Source organism: Neopelma chrysocephalum, unplaced genomic scaffold (genome assembly GCF_003984885.1).
Source record: "Neopelma chrysocephalum unplaced genomic scaffold, ASM398488v2 Primary Assembly neopelma1_189, whole genome shotgun sequence".
NCBI lineage: Eukaryota > Metazoa > Chordata > Aves > Passeriformes > Pipridae > Neopelma > Neopelma chrysocephalum.
In genome coordinates, this window is record NW_020897851.1 from 1,264,687 (window position 1) to 1,290,810 (window position 26,124).

The 26,124-nt window shown below is 52.3% G+C and overlaps 1 protein-coding gene across 2 annotated transcripts in view; it reads right to left on the bottom strand.

Moving 5' to 3' along the window:
- The window catches only part of SRGAP3 (SLIT-ROBO Rho GTPase activating protein 3), an 80,797-nt gene that overhangs the window by 19,470 nt on the left and 35,203 nt on the right, over positions 1 to 26,124 (bottom strand). For both annotated transcript variants that reach the window (XM_027702580.1, XM_027702579.1), the window contains exons 2-9: positions 21,655 to 21,847; positions 18,871 to 19,033; positions 13,766 to 13,828; positions 9,610 to 9,795; positions 8,048 to 8,176; positions 1,914 to 2,135; positions 1,351 to 1,452; positions 923 to 1,120 (exon numbers count right to left, since the gene is read on the bottom strand). In XM_027702580.1, coding sequence (XP_027558381.1) covers positions 923 to 1,120; positions 1,351 to 1,452; positions 1,914 to 2,135; positions 8,048 to 8,176; positions 9,610 to 9,795; positions 13,766 to 13,828; positions 18,871 to 19,033; positions 21,655 to 21,847 — 1,256 coding nt within the window. The remainder of the gene's footprint in view (positions 1 to 922; positions 1,121 to 1,350; positions 1,453 to 1,913; positions 2,136 to 8,047; positions 8,177 to 9,609; positions 9,796 to 13,765; positions 13,829 to 18,870; positions 19,034 to 21,654; positions 21,848 to 26,124) is intronic.

A 26,124-nucleotide genomic window follows, 5' to 3' on the forward strand; every position in this document is an offset into this window, starting at 1 on the left:
GGGACTGTCAGGTGCTCCCTGCCTGGGTGACACTGTGCAGTATAACCTCCCCTCCCACTGTGAGGCTGTCAGACACCCAGGAACACTCCAGATCAGGGCAAGAGGAGAGAGGGAGGCAGATATGGAAAATGAAAGAATGGGAAACATCAAATTTCTGCGAAAAGCATTAACATAATCCAAAGCACAACTCCAAATGAAAATTGCAATTGCCTCACCCCACCTCAATTTGCAATATTGCTACTATTAAGAGAAACTAGAAGCTTTTCTAAGCATATGTAATGCATCACAGCATGTTGTTAACTGTAGGCTATGGCCCATGCTGAAATGAGGGTCACTGTTGAACTCATGGCTCTTCCTTGCATTTCAGGTACCAGAATGGAGACCTCAGCTGTGCCTGGGAGTGCAGCACAGGAGCAGGGCAAGCACACCAGCCCCTCTCCTGGCACACACTCCACGGCCCAAGGCCACACAGCCTGGCTCTCGTGGCTTCCTTGGGGTGCACGTGGCTTCAGTTCATCCACGGGCCAAGGGCAAATTTCAGCTGTGCAGGCCAGAGAGGGAAGGCCTGGCTGATAGCTCACAGTCCTGAAGGCCTCTAGGAAGAGCCCCTGGAAGGTGACACACAGCCAGAGGCTGTGCCCTGCTCTGAGCCTCTCCTACGGCGCTTGGTAAGTTTTTGGTCACAACTGGTCACTCCACTTGTTCCTTCAAAGAGAAGGACGAGGCAAACGCTGGGCTGTCAGTCCCTGTGCACTGCCCTGCCACTGAAATGCACTGAAATGCATTCCAGACCCAAATCTGAGAGAAGACAAGCACTTAAAGAGACTCAATTGCTTCTTGCTCTTCACTAACGAGCACTTAACTGGGCCTCAGCCCTGGCAATTAATGCTTTGTGTCCTGTGGGGCCTGAGCTGGGACTCACTGAGAAGTAGAACATTTCAGTCTCCTGCTGGTTGGCTCTCCTCTTGGCGATGTTGATTTTGCTCATGTAGGTCTCCGAGGCAGCTGATTTGACGGACTCAGTGGAGCGGCTGTGCTGGAAGGCATCTGAAACATCAAAATCTTCCACTGTCAGCATGTCCTGCAGGGTCTGCATGGTGGCATCCAGCGTTTTCCGTACCTATGGGAAACAGGACGGCGTGGGTTCGAAGCAGGCTGGCAAAGGGACACATCTTGAACCAAAGCAACCAACAGAGCTCCTGAGCCCTGGGCTTGCACTGGCCGTGGTCTGTGGGCACTCCCAGCTCCGTTGCAGGAGGGTTGCACAGCTGAGCCCACCAGGAAAGCCCCGGGGATGGGAGGAAGGCTCAGCAGCGCTGCCCGCAAGGCCGAACATGAGACCCCTCTTACCTCCTCGTTCTCTATCTTGAGGGTGGCCAGTCGTGACTGCAGCTGGTGGTACCTCATCAGCAGCTCGGTCTGCACGGGCTGCTGGGCGCTCACCTGGCACACCTGGCACAGGAGACACCGCGTGGGTCACGCAGGCACCACACACACATTTGCATACCCCCACAATGCCCTCCAGCCCCCACGAGCTCCTGGCAGCCCCCACGGAGGCAGCATCGCCCCGTTTCCCATCAGCAGTGCCCTGGACCTGGTCCAGCACTGAGCATTTTCTACCCCTCACTCTGCCATCTCCCAATTACAGCAGGTGAATCAAAGCTCCGCTGTGCAGATCTGTGGGGCAGAGAGAGCCAAACCACAGGCTCCCTAATTGGGAGAGACACGGAGCAAGAGGCGGCCTGAAAGGAGAAACCCTAATGAGCCAAGAGTCTCATTAGGAAAGGAAACACGAACAGCAGCGTGTGAAGGCAGCACAGAGGAATAAAGAGTCCAGAACCATTTCCCAGTGACAGTTCAGGGGAGGGGAGGCCAGGCCAGGCCCCTCTGCAGCCCCCAGGTGAGCACGTTACCTCATCCCCCATGTGGGGCTGGAACTCGAACTTGAGTGGGGGGCAGAAGACCTGGTTGCACATGTCCATGATGGTGTGCTTGTCGCTCCGGGCATCCAGGTTGTCCACGGCATTCTCAATGATGTCCAGGCCCTCGTGGCGGGAGGTCTCCAGGTTGTACTCGGCAGACAGGTACGTCCTGAAGGTCCGAGCAAGGCTGGCGTGGAACCCCAGATCGCAGCACTGAGAGACACCAAGGGAGGCTCTGCTCACACAAACACCCCCAAACCATCTTCCAAAGTTCTCACACACAGAGGGATGTTAAAGCAAAGGGGCACTGGACCCCGTGCCCTGCAGTGTGTGCACACCCTGCTCCCTCCCTGGGCAGCTGCCTGCCTCCCACCACGGAGCAGCTCCTCAGGCATAACTGATCACTCTCGTGTCTACCTTGAGGAAAATGATAAAACTCAGAGCTAATTGCTGCTAAAATACTGTACCTCAGACAAAAGCCTCATTTTAAACTCTCTCCTCACTGTAACTGAGTCTGGCATGTCAAATGTCACCCCAGCACAGGGACTTGCTGCTCTGAATGCTCCATCAGAGCTGAGCAAGAAGCAGCTCCCAGCAGCCCTGCACCAGTCCCCTCCAGAGCCTGACCCAGTGCAGGACTCCACAGGGCTCCAGGCCCACCAGTAGTGAGCAGGTAACCCCAGCAGGGGGGCAAGGACAGAACTGAAGCACCACCAAAATGTGGAGGTCAACAGATGTTGTTCTGCAGGGAAAGGCGAGACAGAGGATGCTGGGAGCAGGAAGAGCAGAACAGCAGCACCTCAGCCTGAGCCACGCTCGCAGGGCTGGGAGGAGAGCACAGTGCAGCAGAAGGGCTGCAGTCCAAAACTGAAACACATGTATTTCTGGGACATAAGAGAGGCTGGAGCTCCTGACAGAGGATCTAAAGTCAGATAATTACAGCAGAAACAGAGGGACCCTGTGAGAAACACCTCAAATGCCTCCCACGGCCACAGCACCAAACTAACCACTGCCAGCAAATCACTCCTATCACATGAAAACTGCCATGGGACAATTCCTACTGCAGAAGTTCAGCTGCTTGGCTGCCACACAGTGTAGTCCCACCACAAGCACTGCTGGGAGGACCAGCATGGCACAAAAGCTATAGGAAAGAGGAGAAGGATTGCAGTGCAATTCCAGTGACCCAAATGAGCTCAACTTTTCTGCAGAACTCCCTGCTGGGAGCTGCCATTTCAAAGGCACCTTCTCCAGCTCTGGGGCACCCACAGGCATTACTGAACCAATGCAGAAAGGCACAGAAAGTGATTCTGCATCAGAATGTCAGTATTCACAGAATCACAGAATCACTGTGGTTGGAAAACACCTCCAAGATGATCAAATCCAATCTTTGATTAATCAACACCTTGTCAACCAGACCAGAGCACTGAGTGCCATGTCCAGGCTTTTACACTTCCAGGGATGGTGACTCCACCACCTCCCTGGGCAGCCTGTTCCAATGCCTGACGACCCTTTCTGTGAAGGTTCAAAGTGAAATCTGAAAACTCAGCTGGTGCCACAAGCAGCTCCAACCCAAGAAGTCGTCCTGTGCTCTGTGCTGATGTGAGGAGACACCGCTCAGCTCGGATCATGTCACAGCAGGGCTGTATTGGTTCAGTCTCTGCTAAAAGCAGCATCAGCAAAGCCTCAGGGGGCTGATTCCTGATTTCCCCCACAGGTACCCGAGCAAACACCCCTGTCCCCTTCTAGTCTTTAAAAGCTGTGAACCCCCTTGTGCAGTAATGAGGAGTTTTGTAGAAACTATCGAATTGTCATAACCCTACACTTCTCCTGCTTCTATTTAGCCTCTAATCCTATTAGCTGAGAGCATAGGCAGTTATGGACTGGCACAGCCTTGCCTTAAAAAAAATAATAAACAACACAAAAAGGAGGAAAAGGCAAATTTCCATTCACCACTTGGGGCAAAACCTCATCCTGTGCTGTCTCTCTCATGGGACAGTTTTAGCATGAACACCCGTACAACTATTGTACAGAAACCCCAGAGTCAGGACGATGCAGCCCAGGGGCTGCCAGGCAGACAGGGCAGGGACCAGGGCTGGGACCCTCATGCCAGCACTGGGATAGGACCAGCTCTCCCACCATGACCAGGGCTGGGACCGTCTTGCCAGCACCAGGGCAGGACCAGCTCTCCCACCACGACCAGCCGACTGCAGTCCTGTGCCCCAAACGGGACCACGCCTTTCCCCAGCACCTCCTAGACCTCACCAGGGTTCTTCCACTCCCTGAAATCACAGCTACTTGGCTACAGAAAACAGTGCCAGGAGGAAACAGTGCCACTGTCTGAGGGTAGGAGTTCCCAAAGCACACAGAACAGATCCATTACAAAGGCAAATCACCAGATGCCACAGAACCCGAGGAGACGGGCTCAGAGCACTGACAGACGCTTTTGGGAAAAATTCCATGTGAAATCTTCCCTTTCCTTTGCTGCTGGACTCGCACTGAAGCCAGTGGTGACTTGCACTGCCCAGAAATGAGCTGCTCCTGAAAAGCAGGGCAGGCACTCCCTGCACACAGCACAGCCCTTGAAGCCCCTGGAGATCAGCACCGTGCCGGCTGCTTCACACACGGGTGCCCAGAGAAGAAAAGGCAGAGCAGAGACTTCCAGGCAATTCCCAGAGGAACACACAATGGGGAGGGCAGAAGAAAAAGAAAAAGACTTCAAACTGCTGCTCCCAGCCCCAGAACAAATGGCATTTTCTCAGCCCTCTCATCCCTTTGATGGCAAATAAATTAGAACCACAAATAATAATCCCCAGCCCTCCTGCAGCGCCTTTCATCTGCCGAGCTCAGAGCTCCCCAAGCATTAATTCATCACGTCTGGTAACACCCTGTGAGGGGTGGAAATATCCCAGTGTTCCACTTGAAAAACAAACCGGCTCCTGGAGCTCAGGCAAGCTGGGTTTGGCCAAAACACTGCAAAAGCAGCCAAATACATGTGTGCCTCCCAGCGCCCACCCCAGAGCTGCACTGGGGGGCAGTTCTGGGCTCCGGGGAGAGGGAAATGCTTTCCCAGCTCCTGATCCCTCTGCCTCATTTCCTCGTGGGTTACACAGTGGTCTGGGGCTCCAGAACCTTTGAGTCCCTCTGTTATTTGGGAGGCTGAACCTGCACACGACACAGCTCAGCCAGGCCCACGCTGAGGCCACCAGCACCAGTGCACCTCACCTAAGCAAGGGGCCACCCCAGAGCAACCCCTGAGCACCCACAGGTGCCTGTCAGTGACCACTTCACTCCCCAGGCAGAGCAGTAATGCCTCTGCCTCCACAGGACCCAGCACTACCTGCAAACAAACAGCCTACTCATTTGCTCTGCTCCTTCTTTTCTACATTTTTCTTTATGCTCTATTTTAAAAATATTCTGCATTATTTTTTAATTACATGCATAATATATAATAATATACACATATTATAATTTATACACATATTATAATTTCTAGCCTCTACTCTCTTGATGTTGCTTCAAAACCCAGAGCTGTATTGTGAGGCAAGTAAATCACAGAATCCCAGACTGGTTTGAGTTGGGTGAGACCTTAAAGATTACCCAGTTCCACCCCCCTGCCATGGGCAGGAACACCTTGCACTAGCCCAGATTGCTCCAAGCCCAGCCCAACCAGGCCAGTAAAGCCAACTGAAGATTTCTGGCATAGCTATTTTGACTGATGTTTCTGTTCCCTAACTTGACTCAGCTAATTTTTCCAGGAACCAAACAATTTGACAATTATGTGTAACACTAAATTCCTCAGAGTTCCCCTCCTTTCCCTGCTTGTTTGTCTCGGATACAGCAAACACTGCTCCATAGGGAAGCAAGCTGCTGCTCCAGAAGGACTCAGAGGAGGCTGCACACATTTTGGCAGATCAGCTTGTATGGCTGCTGACTGTTCCCTTCTCTCTGCCCAATCTGGCAATATCTTTCATGTGACCACTTCAAACTATCTTGCAGCCATTTCTCACAGAACTCCAGAGGGATGGATAAGCAGCTTTATCTCCACTTCACATACGTGGCCAAAGAGATTAACTTGGTCCCACAGTTAATGACAGAAATGAGATGAGCCCAGGCGTTTAAACAGACACACGTGTCGCCCAAAGAAAGAGGGACCGTGGTGCACTGCCAGCCCAAGGCTAATTTGATCCATCTCTGTATTCTTTCCTTCCTTTCTAAAGGACAAAGCCACGAGGCCACTGGAGACAGAGGCACAGACGGCTCCACACCCCTGCACGGCTCCTCTGATGGGCTTCACAGTTCTCATTAAACCCAGCCCTGGGAGTCCTCCCACCCTCTCCTGGAGCAGCTGGGACCCTGTGCCTCGCCAGGGCAGCCATCAGAGCACAGCTCTGTCACCAGTCACTGCTCCATGTGACACCCAGGGCACGAGCCATGACAAGGCTGTGCCTGATGGATGACACTGAGCCAGCTGGGACGGGGCAGCGCTGCTGAACCAGCTGCTGCGTGTCCTGAGGTTTGGATTTTTGTGAAATCAGCTGCTGCACTTGGTCATTCGTGCTGGAGATGGAGGGTGTGGCAAGAGCCCCCTCTCCCATCCCATATCCAGAAAGAGCCTGGTGTATCCCTCACCATCCCACAGGGACACAGGGAGGAGGAGCCATGGGGTCTGTAACTGCAGTGTGAGGACATGCAGGATCCATCGGGGCACCTGCCGGGCCCCAAGCTCTGCTCTCCCAGCCAGCCCCTTCTCACCCACACTCTTCCCACAGACCCGCTCCCTCCGTGGCCTCAGGTGTCCTACACAGACCCCCCTCAGCACTCGTGGGATCTGGTGGCTGAGACCCCAGGACTGGGATCCCCTCCTGGAGCTGATGAAGCCCTTCTGGCCACACCCTTGCAAAATACACTGAATTTGTACAAAAGCCTGTTCAGATAAACTGCTCTTCCTCTGGGGATTTAGAACCAGGACACCCATGTGCAGCTCACACATCCAATATTTTGCTTCTTTAGTGAACAGAATTTACAACCTGGGGAATTTCCCTGCTCCGAGCTGGAGATGTTTCAGTGAAAGTCCCCAAAGGGATCCCTGGAGTGCAGGAGAAAAGCCATCTGCTGACTCCAGTGGAAGTGTCAGCGAGGAGATAAAGTTGGGAGGAATAATATAAACAGCCAGAGCTAAAGTGGAACTCAGCAACTCTCCAGGAAATCAAAGTCTCACAAACTCCATGAAAATAAGTCATTCTTGCTTAAAAATAAATAAACAAGAGAAAGAGAGAATATACACAGCAAAAGCAGAAAGCCCACAGATAAATGAAGGTGTTCTCACACCTTGCCATTCAAATGTCTCCACAATCAAGTTACTAGTTCTCTAACACATCTTAAATAATAAAGAGAACAAAAGGGACTAGTAAGAATATTTTATCATATCTCAAAATCTCAAAGTCATCAGAGGTTTTGCATCAGACTTCATTAATTCTCAGAAGAGTAACTACATGTTAGTGGGTTAAGAAAGGAGATAGAACCTCCAGCACCTTTTTAAATTGTGCATTTAGGCAACGATGGTAACTCAGTGCTTGGAGCTCAGCTATTTATGTGCTCACTGAGGCAGAAGAAAGTGCATCATGCAATGTACACACTGTGGGATGCCCGTTAAAGGAAGAAACCAGAACCTCTTCTCTGGGTGAATCCCTTATTTGAATCACCTCAAAGCAGTTTGTGGGAGTCACCAACACACACACACTCAGCTCCTGTCATCCCCATGAAACCTGCCTTCAGCAGTTCCTGCCCTGAGGCTCTTCCCTGCAAGGAGCACTGGGATAAAGCTCCCAAGGCACCTTCCCCAGCCAGGACAGCACTCCCACATGTACTGAACTGCCACCAAAGTTACCAAGTAGTAGAAAGAAAAAAACCCTCTGTTTCAGCACCAAACCCAAGGCTGTCTGACCCTGGCAAGTGTTTCTGTCTCAAACACAGACCAACCCATGGGCTCACCTGGCTCACCCCAAGACAGATCTGAGCTACAGCACATCTCCAGCCCCAGTGAAGTGTATTTTAAAGACCCCCTGACACCCCTGATGGCAGTGAGGAGCCCAGGCAGGCTGGGGCCCAGGGGAGGGAGCACTCACGTCGATGAGGTCGGACACGTCGTGGATGTAGTACTTGCTGACGGCGGCGTTGGTGGCCGCCAGGTTCAGCAGGTAGTCATTCCTGGCTTTAGTGCACTTCAGCTTGTTTTCAGAATACTTGGCTTGTCTCTGGAAAAGCAAAGCAGAGTCAGAGCACAAACAGGATGGTACTGGCACAGCTTCTCCTGCCATGGGGCCCCCACAGCACCCTGCAGACTGGGTGTGATGAGGGAATTAATAAAATTTGGTATCTGGGACAAAGCAGGGACCTTGCCAGGGTGGAGAAGATCCCATGTGAGCACCCCTGGCACAGCCAGTCAGCCAGGACAAGTGGGTCCTGCTCAGAGGTACCTGGAGCCCCCGAGCACAGCTGCTGCTGCTGCTCCTTCAGCTGCACCTTCGGGGGGTTTTGGCATCAATCAAAATCAGAGGGACAGATTTCCCCTGCAGAAATACTGACATATGTCTGGACTTGCTCCAGATGTGTGCAGCTGTATCAAAGTGGAATCTGGCCTAGAGGCCCAAGCAACACAATTTAGAACAGGACCCAGAATTCAAAACTCTGTAGGAAAGCAGATGTGCTCCAGATCCGGGACATCTGTTGAGGCAGATCCCTGCTCCAAAGGTTGAGTCAAAAGATTAACCCTTCCAAGAACTGCACTGCTACACATGTCCCAGGGCTGGGTCAGCCTGTGAGCAACTGCAGCATAGCTGGGGAAGCTATTGCTTTTTCTCCAAAATTAACACAAAAACTGCAGTTGTGGAGATCCTGAGGCCGGGGGGATTTGCTGAGGCTGGAATGGTGTGAAGTGTTTTGCCTAGCAAAGCCATCTAAATCCTGCACTTTCCCTCCCAGACAGCCCACAGAGGAAGAACACTGGTATTTTATAGATGGACCCTTTTTTTGCTGTCAGGAGTCTGTGACTGAGGGAATGCTGGGGCTGCTGTTCATTTTTAAAAGCGCTTTTTTAAAAGAATCAGCCATGGACAAACCCCAGCTCCTCAGAGCAGGGTCCTGTGCCTGGATCAGGAAGCCTGGCAGCCCAGGGCACTGCCCTCCTCAGTGCAGGCTCCAGGGTCCCAGCTGGCACAGCCAAGCCCCCAGCAAGCCCCAGCTCAAGAGCTGCTGGAGGAGCTGCTCCCACCACCCCTCCCTGCCCTGTGCTCCAAGAGCCATCGCCCCCAGGCCCCTCCAGCCACCCGTCCCTGCCCTCCCCTCAGAGAGCCAGCCGGGAAGGGGTCACTGGTGTCACTGGTGGCCACGTGGCTCCCGTGTAGGTCCCCCAACCCCCTCCAACGCTTGGTGTCCCTTGTCCTTGTTGGGCCAGCCTGACTTTGGATCAAATCCTTGACAGGAGCTGTTCCTGGCACTTCTCATGGCCAGGTGCAGGGAAGAGACTCCTGATGGCCTCCCCGGGCTGCCCTTCAGCAGAACACGGACACGAGCCAACGTCCTCCCTCACCCCTTCCCATGGGAACAGCAATGGCTGCACGGACACGGACAGGGCTGGAACCAACACTTGACCCCAGCCAGGCTCCTCCACTCCTTCCCTCTCACCCACCTTCTCTTTCATCTTCTCAATCTTCTTGACGGAGCTGCGCCGCTGGGGCCGGTCCTCGTGCCGCAGCAGGTTCACGCTGATGTCCCCTGACTTGTTGAACTGCTTCTCCTCCTGCTTCTCCGCCTCCTTCAGCTTGCTCTCGGCGCTGATGCTCTCTGCGTGGTACATGTGGTAGGTCTTCATCACCTGCAGACACAGGAGGTCGTGAGACGCCTGCCCGTGGCCACAGGAGCACCAGAGCAGAGCAGAGGGGCTGTGGAGGCCACTATGGCACTAAGGAGCAAGATGGGGAGGGAAAGCCTGTGAGATGAACCCCATCCCCAGCTCTACTTCCAGCGGCTCCAGGTTGGTGTAAGAACCACGATCCAGCCGGGTGCTGCTGTGGGGACAGGCTGAGATGTGCCCCCAGCACACACCTGCAGTCAAAGCACACTGTGTGTCTGCCAGCAGGGAAACAAGGAATAACCTCCACTGCTTTGCAGCTGGGATAAGGGTCTCCATGACAAGTGACTGTGAGGAGGCCACAGTCACCCTGAACTCCCTTTTGACCCAACACATCTGTTCCTACACTTGGACTTGCTAAGACATCACACAGCCCCTGCTCCACCACCCTGACAGCAGGACCATCCAGAAGTGGAGGAGCTGCAATTCCCAAACAAAAATGGGGTTTGGCTCCTGTCACCACCTCATCCTTCTCTTGCTGCCACCAGCAGGCACGGGCAGCACCGGGGGGTGCAGCAGCACTGTGTCCTTCCCATCCCAGATCCAGGAGGGATGATGCTGATCCACTGCCAGGAACACTCTCTGCAGGTAAAACTTCCACCCTTCCAGCTTTCCCTTTCAGATACAAGGGCCCAAAGGGCATACTGGGATCATTTTAATGAAGTTGGCAAGAGGAACCCAACTACTCCTCTCTCTCTATGCCTTCAGTCACATTGTCCCCTTCCATCGTCTCCCTCTGGGATGTGGATGGTTTATCTCACATGGCCTTGACACAGCCTGTGGGGCCCAGCTGCTCACTGGGATCAGCCTCAGCAGGGCTGGGACTCACTGGGACGGGCTGGGACACCCCGGGATGGGCTGGGACACCCTGGGATGGGCTGGGACACCCCGGGATGGGCTGGGACACCCCGGGATGGGCTGGGACACCCCGGGATGGGCTGCCTGAGCCTCATGGGTTAAGACAGAGCAGGAACCCACAAAAGCAGAGTAATTTTACACAAGGCCTAATGAAGAAAACACAGTTTTCCTCAGCTGTGGCTGCCAGCAGGACCCAGGAGTGTTTGACTTGGCCCAGGTCAGGCTGAGCCGCATGATCCCTCCTCCTGCCAAGCACAAACCTCGGCTGAACCGGGCTCCAAATGCCGCCCGGGAGCCACTCAGGATGTGCCACCGCGGGAGATGCGACTGCAGGCAAGGGACAGTGAGCAAAGGCTCCTGCCTCAGCCCTGAGCTACTTCATTGCAAAACCCTGCAAATTATCATGCACATTCCAGCCATGTACTGCAAACTGCAGCTTCTGCAGCCAATGTCACAGGACACACATAAAACAGACAATTCCTGGGATTTTCCCAAGGAGAAACAATCAGAGGGCTTCACTGAGCCCTCCTTATCCTCACCATCTCCATCTTTTTATAAAACACTCAGAGGAAAGTGAAAAAGCAAAATGCTGCACATCAGGGCATCAGGCAGTAACAGGAGAGGTTTCTGCAGCACCCAGAGAGGCCCAGACACAACATGACAGAGAAGCCCAATGAATAACAGGGATCCAAATTGCAGGACTTTCGTGAAATCTAAAGGTTATGGGACTGTTGCCCAACCTTAAACAGCTCACTGTGCACCTCACCAGCTGCCCTGCCACACAGGCCACGCTTGGAAATTCAGGGGACATTTTTGTGTAATATGTGCCTTGGTTTTGGCTGGGGCCAACCTGCACTGCAGCAACCGGCCCCCGATCCACAATTCCCTGGTGCTGCCTCAGTGCCTGCAATGGAGTCAGGCTGTCCCTGCCTGCACTGCTGTGTCACAGAGACAAACTGCCACAGCTGTGTCCCAGGAAGCTTTCCTGCAAATCAGTTAATTAGCTGCAGTGGAGGAGGAAAAATATGTTCCAATGTTCATTAGTTATTTAACAACACGAGTTGTGTTTGCTGTATTAATTACATGTTCTGGATAAAGGCTGTTGCCAAAATAGCAGCCATAAATGGCACTGTTGGCTGTATTCAGCTACGAGGGCTTTGTCCTTCTGAACAGCTCATCCCCGAGGTTCTGACCCAGCAGAGGAGCCAGAGCAAAAACAGGGTGACTGTGTCAGGCACAGGCTCAGGCCAGGAACATCCAGCCTTTACAGGCTCCAACCTGGTACCTGCCTGCTGCAGTCTGTAGGCAGGAACCAAAAGGGTGAAGCTGGTTTTAATTCACAGCTGAACTGTTTCTGTGCAAAACCATTCACAAGCATCTCCACTTCAGAACGAAAGTCATCTGCTTCCTTTCTGATTGAAGTCAGCATGGGTTGGGTTTGGTTCTTTCCATACGGAGTCCACAGGGTGACTTGCATCAGAACAGCAACGAGGCTGAGTTAAAATCAATTTGGTTGCTTTGGTTTAAGTTTGAGACAGTGAATGCCTGAGAAGCCTGTAAAAAATTATAGTTTCTGCCCAGTGCACACAATTCCCCTCAGAGAGGCTTAAAAAGCAGTTGGGCACGGATGTGCTGCAGTGAAAGACCTGGCCAGAGATGAGAGAAGTGACTTCCCTGTGCTGAGAGCAGACAAGTGACGTTTCCCAAGCAGCATCCTGGTGTCCTGTGAGCCGGGTCCTCATCCTGTGTCTGGTTTCATCAGCACTCACAGTTCTCGTGCTGCACTGACCACACCGACAGCAGCTCGGTCCCAAAGGTGTCCCCAGCACCCCCAGCACCCCAAGCCAGGGGTGCAGCCAGGCCTGCTTCACCTGGTGGCTCAAGGACAGATCTCTGACCAGCACCAAGCAGACTTGAGGTGACCCTGTTTGCCCCACAGGCCCTAATTTTCCTTCATGCTTCCTCAGGGTTTCTGAAGTGTGTCCCTCTCCTGCTCCTTCCCGGCTGGATGACACAATTGGTTTGTTATCTTAGCAGAGAGCAAACACAGAGCTCCTTCAGCTGTTCCAGTTTCACCATTCAAACCAGTGTGTTCCACCATTCAAACCCATTCTGCTCAGCACACGGAAAAAAGCAGTGAATGGGAGAAATCTCAGTTCCTGTGAGGACAAGTTTAGCCCCAGACTCGGCAGGAGCACAATTTCCCTCTCTGCTCCTCCTTGACCACTGCTTACACTTTGGACCTCAGCACACTGACCCCCTGCTGACCCCAGCATGTCCCTGGGGTGATGCCCCTGTCGTGTGTCCAGTCCAGAGCACACTGGCCTGCAGGTATTAAGGTCAGCCCAGCCCTTGTTAGTCTTTCCTTGTGTTGCACCTGTCAAGATGCTGTTGTAATTAATCTTAATTAGTCACCACCCCTTGAGCTTGTGACACTCAACCATCAACAACACACTCCCAAATCTCACACAGGCTTTTTAATCCGATCTGCTGTCCACCCACACTGCAGGGCTCACAACAACCAAATCCTTCAACAGCCAGTGCAAGAACAAGCCTGTTAAGAGAAGATTTATGGCAGAAATTTCAAATACGATCCTTCATGCTCTGTTGTTTAGGCCTGTTTTTCAAAAAGATGGAATGGAATGATTGTTTAGGAATAAACCTGTTGCAGTGTTATTTATATACCAGTAACAGATGCAACCAAAGAAAGCAAATATATTGTCTCAGTTTCTCAACGCAAGACAGACTTTATATTGCTTTGTTGCTCCTAAACCACAAGTAAAATATTTTTTTTTAAAAAAACAGTTGCTACAGGGCAAGAGACAGAAGCAACACAAAGAATTTTACTGTCCTGCTATGAAAACTTGCTTTTGAAGAGCCAAGTCCTGACTAACAGTGCATGATCTCCCCAGGAGGCACAGACAGCTCCACAGCCAAAGTGCTCCTCAGAGCAGGAGATGGAGCTGAGCACCCATGAGCTAAACCAGCTAAATGTTCCCTGCCTTCCCCAGCAGAAGGTCCTGTTCATCCATCCCCCCCAGGCCACGAGGGGTGCTGGGCACCCCTCACTGCTCACCGTGTACAGCTCGTTGGTGACCTTCAGGAGTTCTTCATGCATCTGCAGGCCAATCTCCTTACTCTGCAAGACAAAAAAGAAAGAAGCATTGAGACTCTCTTCTGCCCAAAACATGCAGTTCTGAAAGGAAAAGGTACTTTGGAGGGATTATAACTGTGAGCACACAGCAAAGCCTTGTTCTGCTTTAGAACTGCTGCGTTTTTATTTGAGGTCGATGTTTGCCCATGGATCACCCAACCTGGGTTTCAGAGACCACAAGGAAGAACATCAATCAATTTCACTTATTTATCCTGCAAAAGGGATCAATCTAAAATTACAGGCAACACTGCTTTGCCCTTCCACTGGCGGAATTTATCTCCAGCCCACAGACAACTCCTGCTGTGGGTCTAACAGGTAACACCCTCCCCTAGTTTGGGGTCTGGTTTCACATCGAGACTGGCAGAGTGCACAAAGCTGGGCCTGCTCCACAGCCAGGGGTGTTTTAGAGCTTGACTTTGCCTATTTTTCAACAAAACCTGCCTCAGTGCATGTGGGTGAGTGGCTGCTGCATTCTCCGACGAGCAGGCTGTGTGTTAGTGCTGTGTGAACTCCCCTGCATAACTTACATCATCCAATAACCATTTGGGTACACAGATCCCTTAGACTGGCTTTCTCCAGTCCCACAGCATCACCTGTCAACCTGTCTGATCTGACACACTCATTAAACACACTTGCTGCTGGACTTGCAATTCCCAGCCAATGCTGGTATTTCAGGAGGAGGATTATCAGGGCTCCCCAGCCCCACATCCCAGATTTAGATGATCCTTGGCCATGACTCACCCTCCCCAGCTTGTCCTCAGCAGCTCACTTTCATTCACTCAGGTCAGAATAGTGAAAATATCTCTGAAAAGGGACATTTTATTACAAAATAGCTACACCACAGTTATATAATAAAGTTTCCAGTTTCACAACTGCAGCAGCCAAAGTTCAGCCAGCTGAGGAGATGCTTACTGCCAGTGAGTAACTCCTGGCATCCTCCTGTCTGCTGAAATCCCATTATCAGTCTGTGTTTTCCCTTTCCTTGCCAGGCAGGATGAAGCAGATCCAGTCATCAACCTCGCAAAGCGTGGACAGGGCACTTCCCAGAGAGGCCACAGCGTGGGGAGCTGCCCAGCCTTGGAGCCTGGCTGCAGATCAAGCCACCTCCTCCTGCACCCCCGCGTCTGGAGCTGCTGGGGATGGGCTCACACTGCCTTCCTGCCTCCCTGTAATTACACCCCAAATCTCTACAATGAATCCTCTAGGCTAGGGAACTCTTATTATAGCTTCAAGATGTGTTTAAACTAAGTATAGACACTCCCCTCCTCCCTCCCTAAAACACCACCAAACCAAACCCAAGCAGCTTCTTTCGGATTTCCTCAAATAACTCCAGGCAGTTTTGTGCACGCAGGAAGGGAAAACAACATCCCATCAGGCTGAGTGGTGAGGGAGGCCCACAACACAGAGAGGTCCTTTCAGCCAACGGGACAACCCACACCCTTGTGAAGTTTAACCTTAGATTATTAAAAGTGGGAACCAAAGCAAAGCCTGAAGTAAAGAATCTAAAGAGACAAACTAGCTCAGTGTGTCGTTCCGTGAGCCACACTGACATGGAGCACCACGGGTAGGAACCATGTTTAAAGAGCCATTTGCTTACAGACACTATAAACCAACACCCAGAATCCTGCTGCAGGAGACCAAAGGGTCTCTGGCATTGTCAGGAGTCTTCCAGCATCCAAGAGAGCAGTGTCCAGCCTGGGGATGCTGGAGCCTCTTCCAGCCTCAGGCAGGTGAGCAGCTGAAGGACCTGACACTTCTCTGAGCCTGCTGCCTCCCCTTCCTCTAAGGGAGAAATTACACATATGGCTTACAGGAGTCAACATCAAAATATCATTCCAGTTCCCTGGGACCATCTGCAAAACCCAAACTCCAATTTAGCTGCTTCCTTTATGCCTCCAATTCCTCTGAAAACACAGCTCCTCACTGGGACAGCAATGGCTTCAGGTTAGCAGTTTATTAAAATTCCTGCCACTGCCAACAAAGTAAGAGGAAGCAGCAGCATGGATGACTGGCAGTGGAGGATGCTTATTCTATTACAAAGACAAGAGTTCCCATCCAGACAGACACCACTTCCTCACCCAACGTCCATCCTGGACACCACAGCACGGAATTAAATTTACTGTCACAGCACGGAATGAAATCCCACACTGGGGACTAACACAGCATCATTACTTTGGACATAGTGATGCTCTGTCCCAAATCTACAATTTCCTGTATTCTGTACTTGGAAGAAGCTTCAAAATTCCTTCCTTCCACCCAGGGGGAGGTAAGAGGGGAGAAAACCCCTGCCTGGCCATGGGTCCCTCAGCCTGGGTTTGGCTCTGCCAGGAGGATGTGCTGGGAGATTTGGTGGGTTTGGCTCTGCCAGGAGGATGTGCTGGGAGATTTGGTGGTGACAGAGACTCACCCTGACAGCAGATCGAGCCAGATCCCCGCAGGGACACATCTCAGCATCCCCACTGATCACTGCCTATCAGCAACATCAACACACTCCTTGATCACTGCCTCCTGCCCCAGGAATGTGACTCACACTGGAAGCTCCAGGGAAACTTGCCCAACTGAGTTTTCTTCCTCTGCTTTGCTCCCAGAACGGTTTGGGCTGGAAGGGCTCCAGGCCAGGCGCAGTGAGAGGCGAGTCAGAGCCCAGTGCTGGGATTGAATACTTGGGTGGAGAGGAACAAAGTGCAGTGCCCCAATTTACTGAGGGACAACCCCCCCAGCTCACCCAGGGCAGCTGAGGGAGCAGCAGCTCAGCACCCTGCATCCTTCCTGGCACACCACCACGGCACTGAGCAATTGCTCCTCAGTTGTGCTCACCCTGCACCTCAGCAGTCCCTCCCTGCTGCCTCGCTGGGATTGTTGACATTCACATAATGAAGGCAGGAAACACAAAACCTCCCAGTTCCTCCTGTCCCCACAGCATGTCACAGCCCGTTAACAAACTCTAGGTGGGGGGAATTAAAAGTGACATCTCTGGAAAAAAATGTTACCCTAATTTACCATCAAAGAACAACCTCCAGCACACCCAGCAGCTGAACCACAACTGCGGGGGCTTTAACCCTTCCTGAGCCAGATGATCTGCCAGGCCCCGTGGGCACAGCCTCCCCAGAGGCCTCCCCAGAGAAGCACTTGGAGCACTTCACTCAGCACAGAACCAGACCAGAGAGAACAGTGGAAGATCCCTCCCCTGAGCAACCTCATACACCGCAGGGCTGGAGGGATGTCTTCAAAACCCATTTACCAGGATGCTCCTATTCCCACACACGTGCCCAAGGCATCCCACCAAACACTACTGGGAAGTGGGATCCAGATCCCTCTGGGCAAGGAGTGCCACAGGTTGAGAAAAATAAACAGCCTGAACAACCCCAGAAGTGGCAGCCTCTCCATCCACATGAAAGGGAAACGATGACACAAAATAAGCCTTTTCCCTGATCTAGCTGAGCATTATTTCCAGGGAAAGGTGAGTCCAAGGGCCAAATGTGGTGACATCAGAGATCCCCACACCTGTAAAGGCTCCTTTGGATGCAAAGCCAGTGCTGGCTCTGGCAGGCTGCAGATGGAGTCACACCAGCTCCCCAGTTAGGAGATGGAGGAGGGAGAAACAAGGAGCAACCATTTTTATAGGATTTAAGGGTTGAGCCTTAACAGCTGAAATTTAGGTTCAAAAATGAGGAGGGAGAGACAGAAGAAAACCAATTACAAAGAAATAATTCTGCTGAGTGGGTAAAATACTTCATCATCTTGTCCTGGCTGAGGATTGACCTACTATGAGAGAACACTGAACACTCCATGGGTGTCCTGGTTTGAATGCTGACTGGATTTGTCCTGTAGTTCCACATGGGACACCATCCACACCCATGGGCAGAAGGACGGTCTTAACATACATCTCAAAAACACGTTCAGAGCAAAATGCAAATGGCAAGAAGATTTTGAGACAGGCTTAGAACTGAACTAACCAATATATCCCAAATGTCTCAAATTTCTAGAGGCCTGAAGGACAGGAAAAGGGATGATGTCCCATATTAGATCAGCAAACCCAAGCCTGACCTTGCAGTTTAATTTCTAGGTCAGATCTATAAAATAAAGGAAACTGGCCATAAAAATATCACATGAGATTTACTCTCCAGTCAGGCTGAAATTTCAGGATAAGCCCTGATTATGAGCCTTCTCCTGCTGGAAAGCCCTGTGGACTGTCCCTGCTCCCTGACTGCAGGCTCTGGATTCCCTGGTGACAAGGGACAAAAATGAAGGAAAACCTTAAGAGTCACAGAGCCAACCCACTGCTGGGACTCTTCATTCCTTACCACATTCCCCCTCACTTTCAGTGAAGAGTCCTGGTCCACCTGACTGGGAGATTCCCACAAGTATATGATGCTTTTTATTTGGTTATTATTAATAATTCTGTACCATCAGCCATCTCACCCTTTACCCTTTTTCCAAATAATTTTTTAGGAACTGCACTGATATTCTCCTTCCTTTTGTTCCCTGTCTTTTAGTCAGTCATTAATACAGAAAACAACCGCTCCTTACTCTTCAACAGCTCTTCAGGAACTTCACTCTTGCCCACTGAAGGCACTGTGCCAGCTACTGACACGATCCCTGGCTCCTGGAAATACCTCCAGCAGATTTCTGAGGCATGACTCTTCCCCTCAGGAAGCCACGCTGGCTCCTCTCCTGTGGCTGCCTCATGCCTGTCATCCTGCTCTTCACCAAGGTTCCACCCAACAAGCCTGTCCTGATCTGTCCTGTGAAGGCCTCCAAGAGTCTTTAGAAAAAGTCATCCCATTTCCACCTTTCATCTCTCTGGCACCGACACCACTCTGAGCACCAGGTCACACCTCCCTGCTCGTCACTTGGCACTTCTACATCTGTTTCTTTAAAACTCCTGAATAAATATTATCTGGAAAGAACTTATAGTGATAGTCCCTCAAAAGATTTGCTCTGCAACATCTCTGACGGTTCCACTTCAGACTAAAATGCCAGGATGGCCCCCCAGTGAGCAGGACTGCCCCCAGCTGCTGGGTTACCTTTTTGAAGAGCCTGATGACATCCTCGCTGATCTGCGACAGCCGCACGATGACGTTGTTCATGAAGATGTCGTTGAGGGTGGCGTGGTCTCGGCTCTCCCGCCGCGTCTGCGTCAGCACCAGGTACCAGCAGTTCACGGGGGAGAGGAGGTGCTGATCTTTCCTAGGGAAAAATGAAAAAGGTCAAGTGAACAAGTCAAAAAGGCACATATTTTCAAACGAATGCTGCCAGCACACCGCCTCCCTCCCTGCACACATCCCCTGGCATCTGTCATGCCCACAGAAAGGTGCATGATCTCTTCTTCCAGCTGCCCAAGCAAGGGACGTCCAGTGGCACACGAGCATGGGAACCACACCAGCCCCCCAGCCAGCCCCTTCTCACACTGGGTGCTCTGGAAGGTGGCACAGGAGAAGAGACATCCCTGGCAAGGAGAGAGTTTGGCTTTTTCTTTCCACTCATGCTATGAACATGACTGTCAGTGCCCCCTGCAGAAGGTCCCGTTTGCCACCCAATCCACTGGGCTGCTCTTAGTGCACTGAAAAGTGTTCAAGAAAGGGTTCTGCATCCAGTGTTACCCCCAAGTGTCTGTGCACAACATGAACACGTTCAGGTGTGCTGGAGGGGACTCCAGAACACCTCTGTGTGCACACACAGACAGAACATCCACACACAGAAATCTGGATAAGGCTGGATGTGAACTGGAATCCCCAGCAGCTCCAGGGCTGGGCACAGCCCCTGCACACAGACACAGGGACAAAGGAGCACCACAGGGAGCGGAATTCTGATGAGTGTCACAGCCTCAGCAGGATAATGACACACAGGAGCAGCTGGGGAAGCAGCACAGATGAGCCTGGTAAGGGCAGGTACAGAGCAGAGAGGAAGAACAAAGTGTATGAAGGGAGTCTCTTGACATGGAATGGGCAGTGAGGAGCAAGCACTGAAATCCAGCTGACCCAACTAACACCATCACCACCAGCACTTGTGTCCAGGGGTTTAATAAAGGTGGACAAGCACTGTCACCTGTGGACACTGCACAGCTTCCAGAACTGTGAGCACACCAAGCAATGGAGAGCCTTAACACTGCTCTGAGCTAGTGAGAGGCCAGACACCCCCCGAGCCTCCGTGGGCTCATCTCTGAACCACAGCTCCCTCCTGGCCAATTCCTTCCCCAGGACAGTTATCCCTGAGGCAGCACCCAGCACCACACAACTGACACACAACAGCTGGATGCCAAAAGGACAGCGAGGATCTGAACAGCAACTCAGCAGCAGCAGAGTTGGGCATAAGACACCAGCAAAGCCTCACTCGCTGGAGAGAGCGAGTAAACAGATTAAATGGGATTTAGTAATATAGAATAAATAGGATTTAGTGTAACAGCAGAAATCACTGCTCTTGCCGCTGAAATGGGAAAAAAATCACAAGGGGTTAAAGGAAAAAACAGACTGTGAAGAGCCCAGGGCTGGTGAGGTGAAGGGCATCAGGCAGGCAAACCCTTCCCAGGTTCTCTGGGAAAGGCCCTGAACAGTGGCTGCAGTCTTTGGCCACTGAACTGAATGGCACGAGCTTCATCTGGAGCAAAGGGCACAATTCCAGCTGAGAGATTCTGTCATGGACATCACTGGCAGAAGAAGAGTCAGAGGCCCTGCTGCGGCCCAGGCAGGCAAAGGTGGGAGCTGGGGCTGCCGTGGTGCAGGGGAGCAGCCAGGGTGCTGCAGGTGCTGCCACGTGGCCCCGGGCACAGATCCTGCTGGACACATCCCACGGCTCCGCCAGCGCTGCCCAGAGAGATCCTGAGCCCCAACAGCACCAGGAGAGCTGCTCGTGGCAAGGGACACAACAAACCCTGACAGCCACCAACACCCCGGGCGTCGTCCGAGCCGGCACACTCGGGACGTGCGGGGAGCAGGGAGCAGCCCCCCAACAGCAGCAGGGCAGTGCCCTTCACCAGAGCCCTGAGGCCATCAGCCAGTGGAACACACCAGCCAGCACCCTCACCACAGAGTGCTCACCTCCAGAATGAAATTCTGCCTCGAGTTTGTTTTGCTTTCTGTTTTTTTCAGATATTTTCTTGTTTAGCCAAGCTCGAGAGCATGGTTAAACTGAAAAGAAGCTGCTTTTGAAAACACATATTCACACATCCACAGATTTCACAATTTGCATCATCAGTTTGATTCTCACACAATCCCAGCATCCAGTTCATACTTCCTATTTCAAAGCTTTGTTTCACAGTATTTCCACTAAGGATTTGCCTGGCTCCAACACCGCAGGCTGTGTACAGAAAACACACATGCTTCATTGCAAATAAATTGCAGTAAATTCGATTTCCAGAAACTGCTTCCAAGCCTGAGCCTGTCAGTGAGCCTGAGTGCAACACACAGCTCCTGGAGAGCTGAGGACTGGGCTACCTGCAGAAACCAGGGGTAAAGACCGGGCCCACCACGATTTGCACAATCAAAGGAGTGGATGAATTCAAGCCCCTTCAAAAAATCAAGGGGTTTGACTCCTTCCTGGCCCCTGATTCCTATTTTTACTGTCTTACTCAGGAAGGGCACAGTCAGCCCAATTTGGGCAGCACAGACCAGTAGTGCTGTGGTGGAAGTCTTGGACAGAGACATGTCCAGTTCTTCTGGTGAGCCCCACGTGGGGCCAGGACAGACGGGGTCACCGCTGACCGATGGACTTTACTGCACTTCAGGACTGTGCAGCTACAAACCAACCCCCAGTGCTCCAGCAGCCTCCAGCCAGTCATTCCACGCCAGTTTGCCCTGGGAACATCTGCTTACTTGAACTGGTGCTCTCTGGAACTGCGGATCTTGGAGGAGAAGCGTTCAGCCAGCTTCTCCAGGCTGCGGGAGTACTCCAGCTCGATCTCGGCCTTCCTGCGGAAGAACTCCTGCAGGTCCTGCAGCAGCTGCAGGCGCGACTCCGACTGCTGCTCCAGGCATTTGAACTGCTCCACCAGCTGCGTCCGGATCTCTGCACACACACACAGAGAAAACACAATGTCAGCAGCACACACTGGCAGGAGAGCTGTCCTTCCCTGTCCCAGAGCAAACGGCACAAGGGCTCCTTCTGAGCTCTGCTGGAGCTCCTTCTGAGCCCTGGGGGGAATCCAGGCTTTGCTGAAGGCGACAGATCTTCTTGCCAAGCAAGAGCTGAACAATTCCATTGACCAGCCTCATATTAAACCTTGTTCTTGTCAAAACAAACAGCTGCACAGGAGCACCAAGAGCAACTTCAGAGCTTTCAACTGCCTTTTGAATTCAGCAAATGCTACTTCAATCTATCTGGTACTACCTGAAATCCCGTACTCTTTGCATATAAGCTAATATATTATTTCTTGATAAATGCCCATGTAAAGACCTACAGGACAGCCAGCACTGACCCGGAGGAAGCAGGCACTGCCATGCACCCTCCTCTCACTCCATCCCCCCACACTGTCAGGTCAATCAGCAAATCCAACGTGGCTTTGGCTCAAAGGCTTAAAAAGTCTTTTGGACCCTTCAAATCCCAGCTCACAAACACCACAAGCTTCATCTGTTCCAGGTTTATTTGCTTTCCCATAGGGACCTTGAGGCACTGGGACAGACACACTGCAGCCCCTGTGATCTTTCCCAAAGTGGGCTCGGCCGTGTCCAGAGGTGCCTGTGTGGGAGTGGGGATGGGCTCCTCAGACAGCCAGTGTCTCCCACAGGAGCCCAGGTACCCACTGGGTCCTGCAGGGAACAGGCACTCCAGCAGCAGCAAACAGAGCTGGTCTCCAGTGCTGACCCTCACCTGGCCCTGCCAGAAGCCACAACCTTGGGCACAGCACACTCCTGTTCATTCAGCACATCCCGATTATTGGAACAGTTTAATGTTTCTCCTCTTTCTATGCCAGAGTTGTACTTTTCACCTTGATCCTCCCCATTTTGAGGACACTTCTCTCCCATGGTCAAAGACCAATTGCACTTTTTCCAGCTCCCTCATGTCATATCACACAGCCAAGCTGCAAATCCCAGCTCAGGGCTGATCTCAGGAGGACAGGCAGGCACCGGGGAGGGAGGGAGCGCTGCTCAGGGACACAGCCAGACCCTCACCCTGCCTGCAAGAGGAGCAGCACAGCACCTGTGGCACAGGGCACAATGGAAATACCCCTTCCCAACCCTTGCAGCCCCAGGCAGGGTTTCTGCAGCTCTCAGAAGCCCACGTGGCCTCTGCAGGAGCCGCTTGCTCTTCTTGGAGCAGCAGCTGGGCTCTGCCCGGAGGGAGGGGGAGCCCCGTGGGAGGGGGTGTGGAGAGCTGGAAACGGGAGGAAAAACGAGACTAGACGGTAGGAAAATCTATTCAAAGTGAGAACAATTGGGCTGAGCTGGCTTCAGGGAGCAGCTGCACAGCGGAGGGATCAGAGGAGCCGGGATTGCAGGGGTCGGCTGATGGAACAGGTCCATATGCTGCCTGCCTGTTCCCAGAGCCCACGAGGAGAGGGGAGCACAGCCCCACGGCCCCCACTGCCACACACCCCGTGGCACAGGGGGGACAGCTCCTGCACGTGGTCACCTTGAGACACTTCGCTTTCCAGAGCTCATCTCTGGCTCCTTCTGCAAACTCAGCGTGGTAGGATGACAAATGGTACCTTACTCACAAGAGTCCCAGCAACTAAAAATACCTGCACGGCCTGAAATGGCTGCCATGGTCACTGGGACACTCAGTGACCCGCGTCGAGGCAACACAGAGGTGTCACTCCCGTGCCTGGAATAATCCTCAGTGCCCACATATCACACACAGGCACACAAGGCAGGCCCTGCCAGTCCCTGCCAGCACCCTGTCCCACGGCCTCACCACTGCAAGATCCTGCCTACACAATCAGCACTTCATGCTGGATGGTGAATTAATAAATGATGAAGTAATAGTGATGCAAAGCACTGACTGAAATCACGAAAGATTTATGAACTATTTCGAGCTCCGTAAATTTGTGAGGCTCTCGTGTAGAGGAGGTTAAAACTGCCAGTATCATAATCTGGCAATCTGGTGTTTTTCAACATTTCTTCATGTAACAACTCTCATGTGAGCCTGAGCTCTGGAAGCCTGGCGGGTAACTCATCACTGGGTCATTTAATGGTGGCAGTGATGGGACTGGAGGCTTCATGAAGGGCACCTAAAATCAAAACTCTTGGAAATAGGGAATGCTGAAAGCACCAAAACTCATCACTCACCTTATGTGGGACCCTCCCTGGGCACTTTCTTTATGTTCTTGATACATTATGAGAGGATAGCACAATTGTTCATAAAATGCCTCCAAGGCTCACACACAGACACGGCGAGGGACTCAACGCACGGTCACCAGCAAAGCCATTTTCTGTTCCCAAAGTCTGCCTGGAGAACCATGTAATCACCCCTGCAGCAGCTAGAGTGCTCCAGCTCGTTCCTGACCTGCATCCAGCCCATCTGCAGGCATGAGGATGCTGACACAGGAGCCAGAAGGGCCGAGGCCCCGGGCAGAGGAGGAAGGGTGAGGTGCAGTGGGGATGCTCAGCACAACTGCTGCCTCTGCCCAGGCAGAGCTCCCCCGGGACTCTGGGCATCTGCTGCACACAGACATCAGCCCTCGCTCACAGCATGCACAAACCTCACAATGAAGGACAATTTCACTCTACAGGGAATGCTAAAAAGACCCTTAAAATAAATAAATATGGCTGCTAAAAGAATTGAGAAAAAGAAACTAAATTATCACTGCAAACAAGGTCTCACAATGACCAGTGTCAGAGTACCTCAGTTGTTACTCCCTCTGTCCCCCGTTTGCTGGGGTCCAGCTCTCTCTATCCCCAGCACACTTTGACCTTCATCAACAGAATTTCTTTGTCTTTCCCATGCCTGTAATGTGTTGTTTTGACACTTTTAAGCCTCCTTGCAGGAGTTCAGCCAGGCCAGTGCCACCCCGGCGTGCGGCAGCAAAGGGCAGGCTGCAGACACGGGGAGCTGTGACCCTAAAGCCACCCAGCGATGAGCTGTCCCACAGACAGCTGAGATGGACACTGACCCCAGGAGCTGCTGCTGCTGCTGAATGGGAAAGGTTTGTGTAGGAAACAAAACGAAGGGCTGCTGACATTATCAGTGCAAAGACAGATGTGAGAGTAGACAGAAGGACATGGCTCAGTGTCCCTGGGAGTCAGCGCTCACAGACACAGCCCCACAGCACCTGCAGTGGCTTCCCTGCCTCCAGCTATGCTCTGCTGCCACATTTCATGGCACTCTCCTCTCAGTTAAATGCCTTTTCATAGAACCAGGAACAAACACAGGCAGGCAGCAAAGCCTTTTTCCACCCTTCAAGCCTGCTGCCTAGGGAACAGCAGGAGCAGTCGGAGGGCATCCATCCCCCCCGCCTGCGCAGTGGAGCTGCAGACCAGCCCCACGTGGGACAGGCAACCATGCACTGTTGGATCCCAACACCCTCTGTCCTCCCCCTCTCCCTCCAATCCAGCCTGCTCACACAGCAGGGGTGGGGAGAGCGGGTCCCCAGCAAACCCAAACCCAGCACAGCTCTGCTAACGCCCAGTGCAACACCCACAACCCAGATGGAAACCCACAGCCCTTCACCAGCAATCTTCTGGTCAGCAGCATCAGCACGAGCTGCATCCATCCTGTTCGGCATGGGGGGATTCACAGGCCTGGAATTCCAGCTTTAAACTGAATGCCAATTATGTTTTCCACATTAGATAATTATCTCTTCAGCACCCAACCCCAAAACCTTAACTTCTGCTCAGAAGAAGGAGTTTCCCTGTGAGCAGTCCTGTTATATAAAATGCAGAATCGGGATAGAAAATGCAGGAAATCTGATTTCCCCAGTACTCCTGAAACACACTGGCGAGGATGCTGGAGAAAACAAAATTCCTTGGCAAAGTAAGGAGCACAGCAATGGTCAAGACAGGCTGCAGGACTGCTAATCCAGAAGAGAGAGGGAACATCTGTAACCAGAACATCTGGCAATTTGCCTTCTGTAATGTTTCTGAATCAATCAACCCATATCACAGCCACAACTGCTCGTTATCCTCAGGCCACGTGAGATGCTGGCAGCAATCACACTTCCAGGTTGCCAAGGTATGGCAAAGCCTCCCACCAGTCAAAGACCCCCAAGAATGCTCCCACCCCTCTGAAACCCGGTGAAAGGCTTCTAAAAGCCAGAGGGGACGCAGAGGGAACTGAGTGTGATGGCCACAGTCAGCCCCCCAACACAGAGCACAGAATAAACCCACTGCAGGATAAACCCTTCCCAC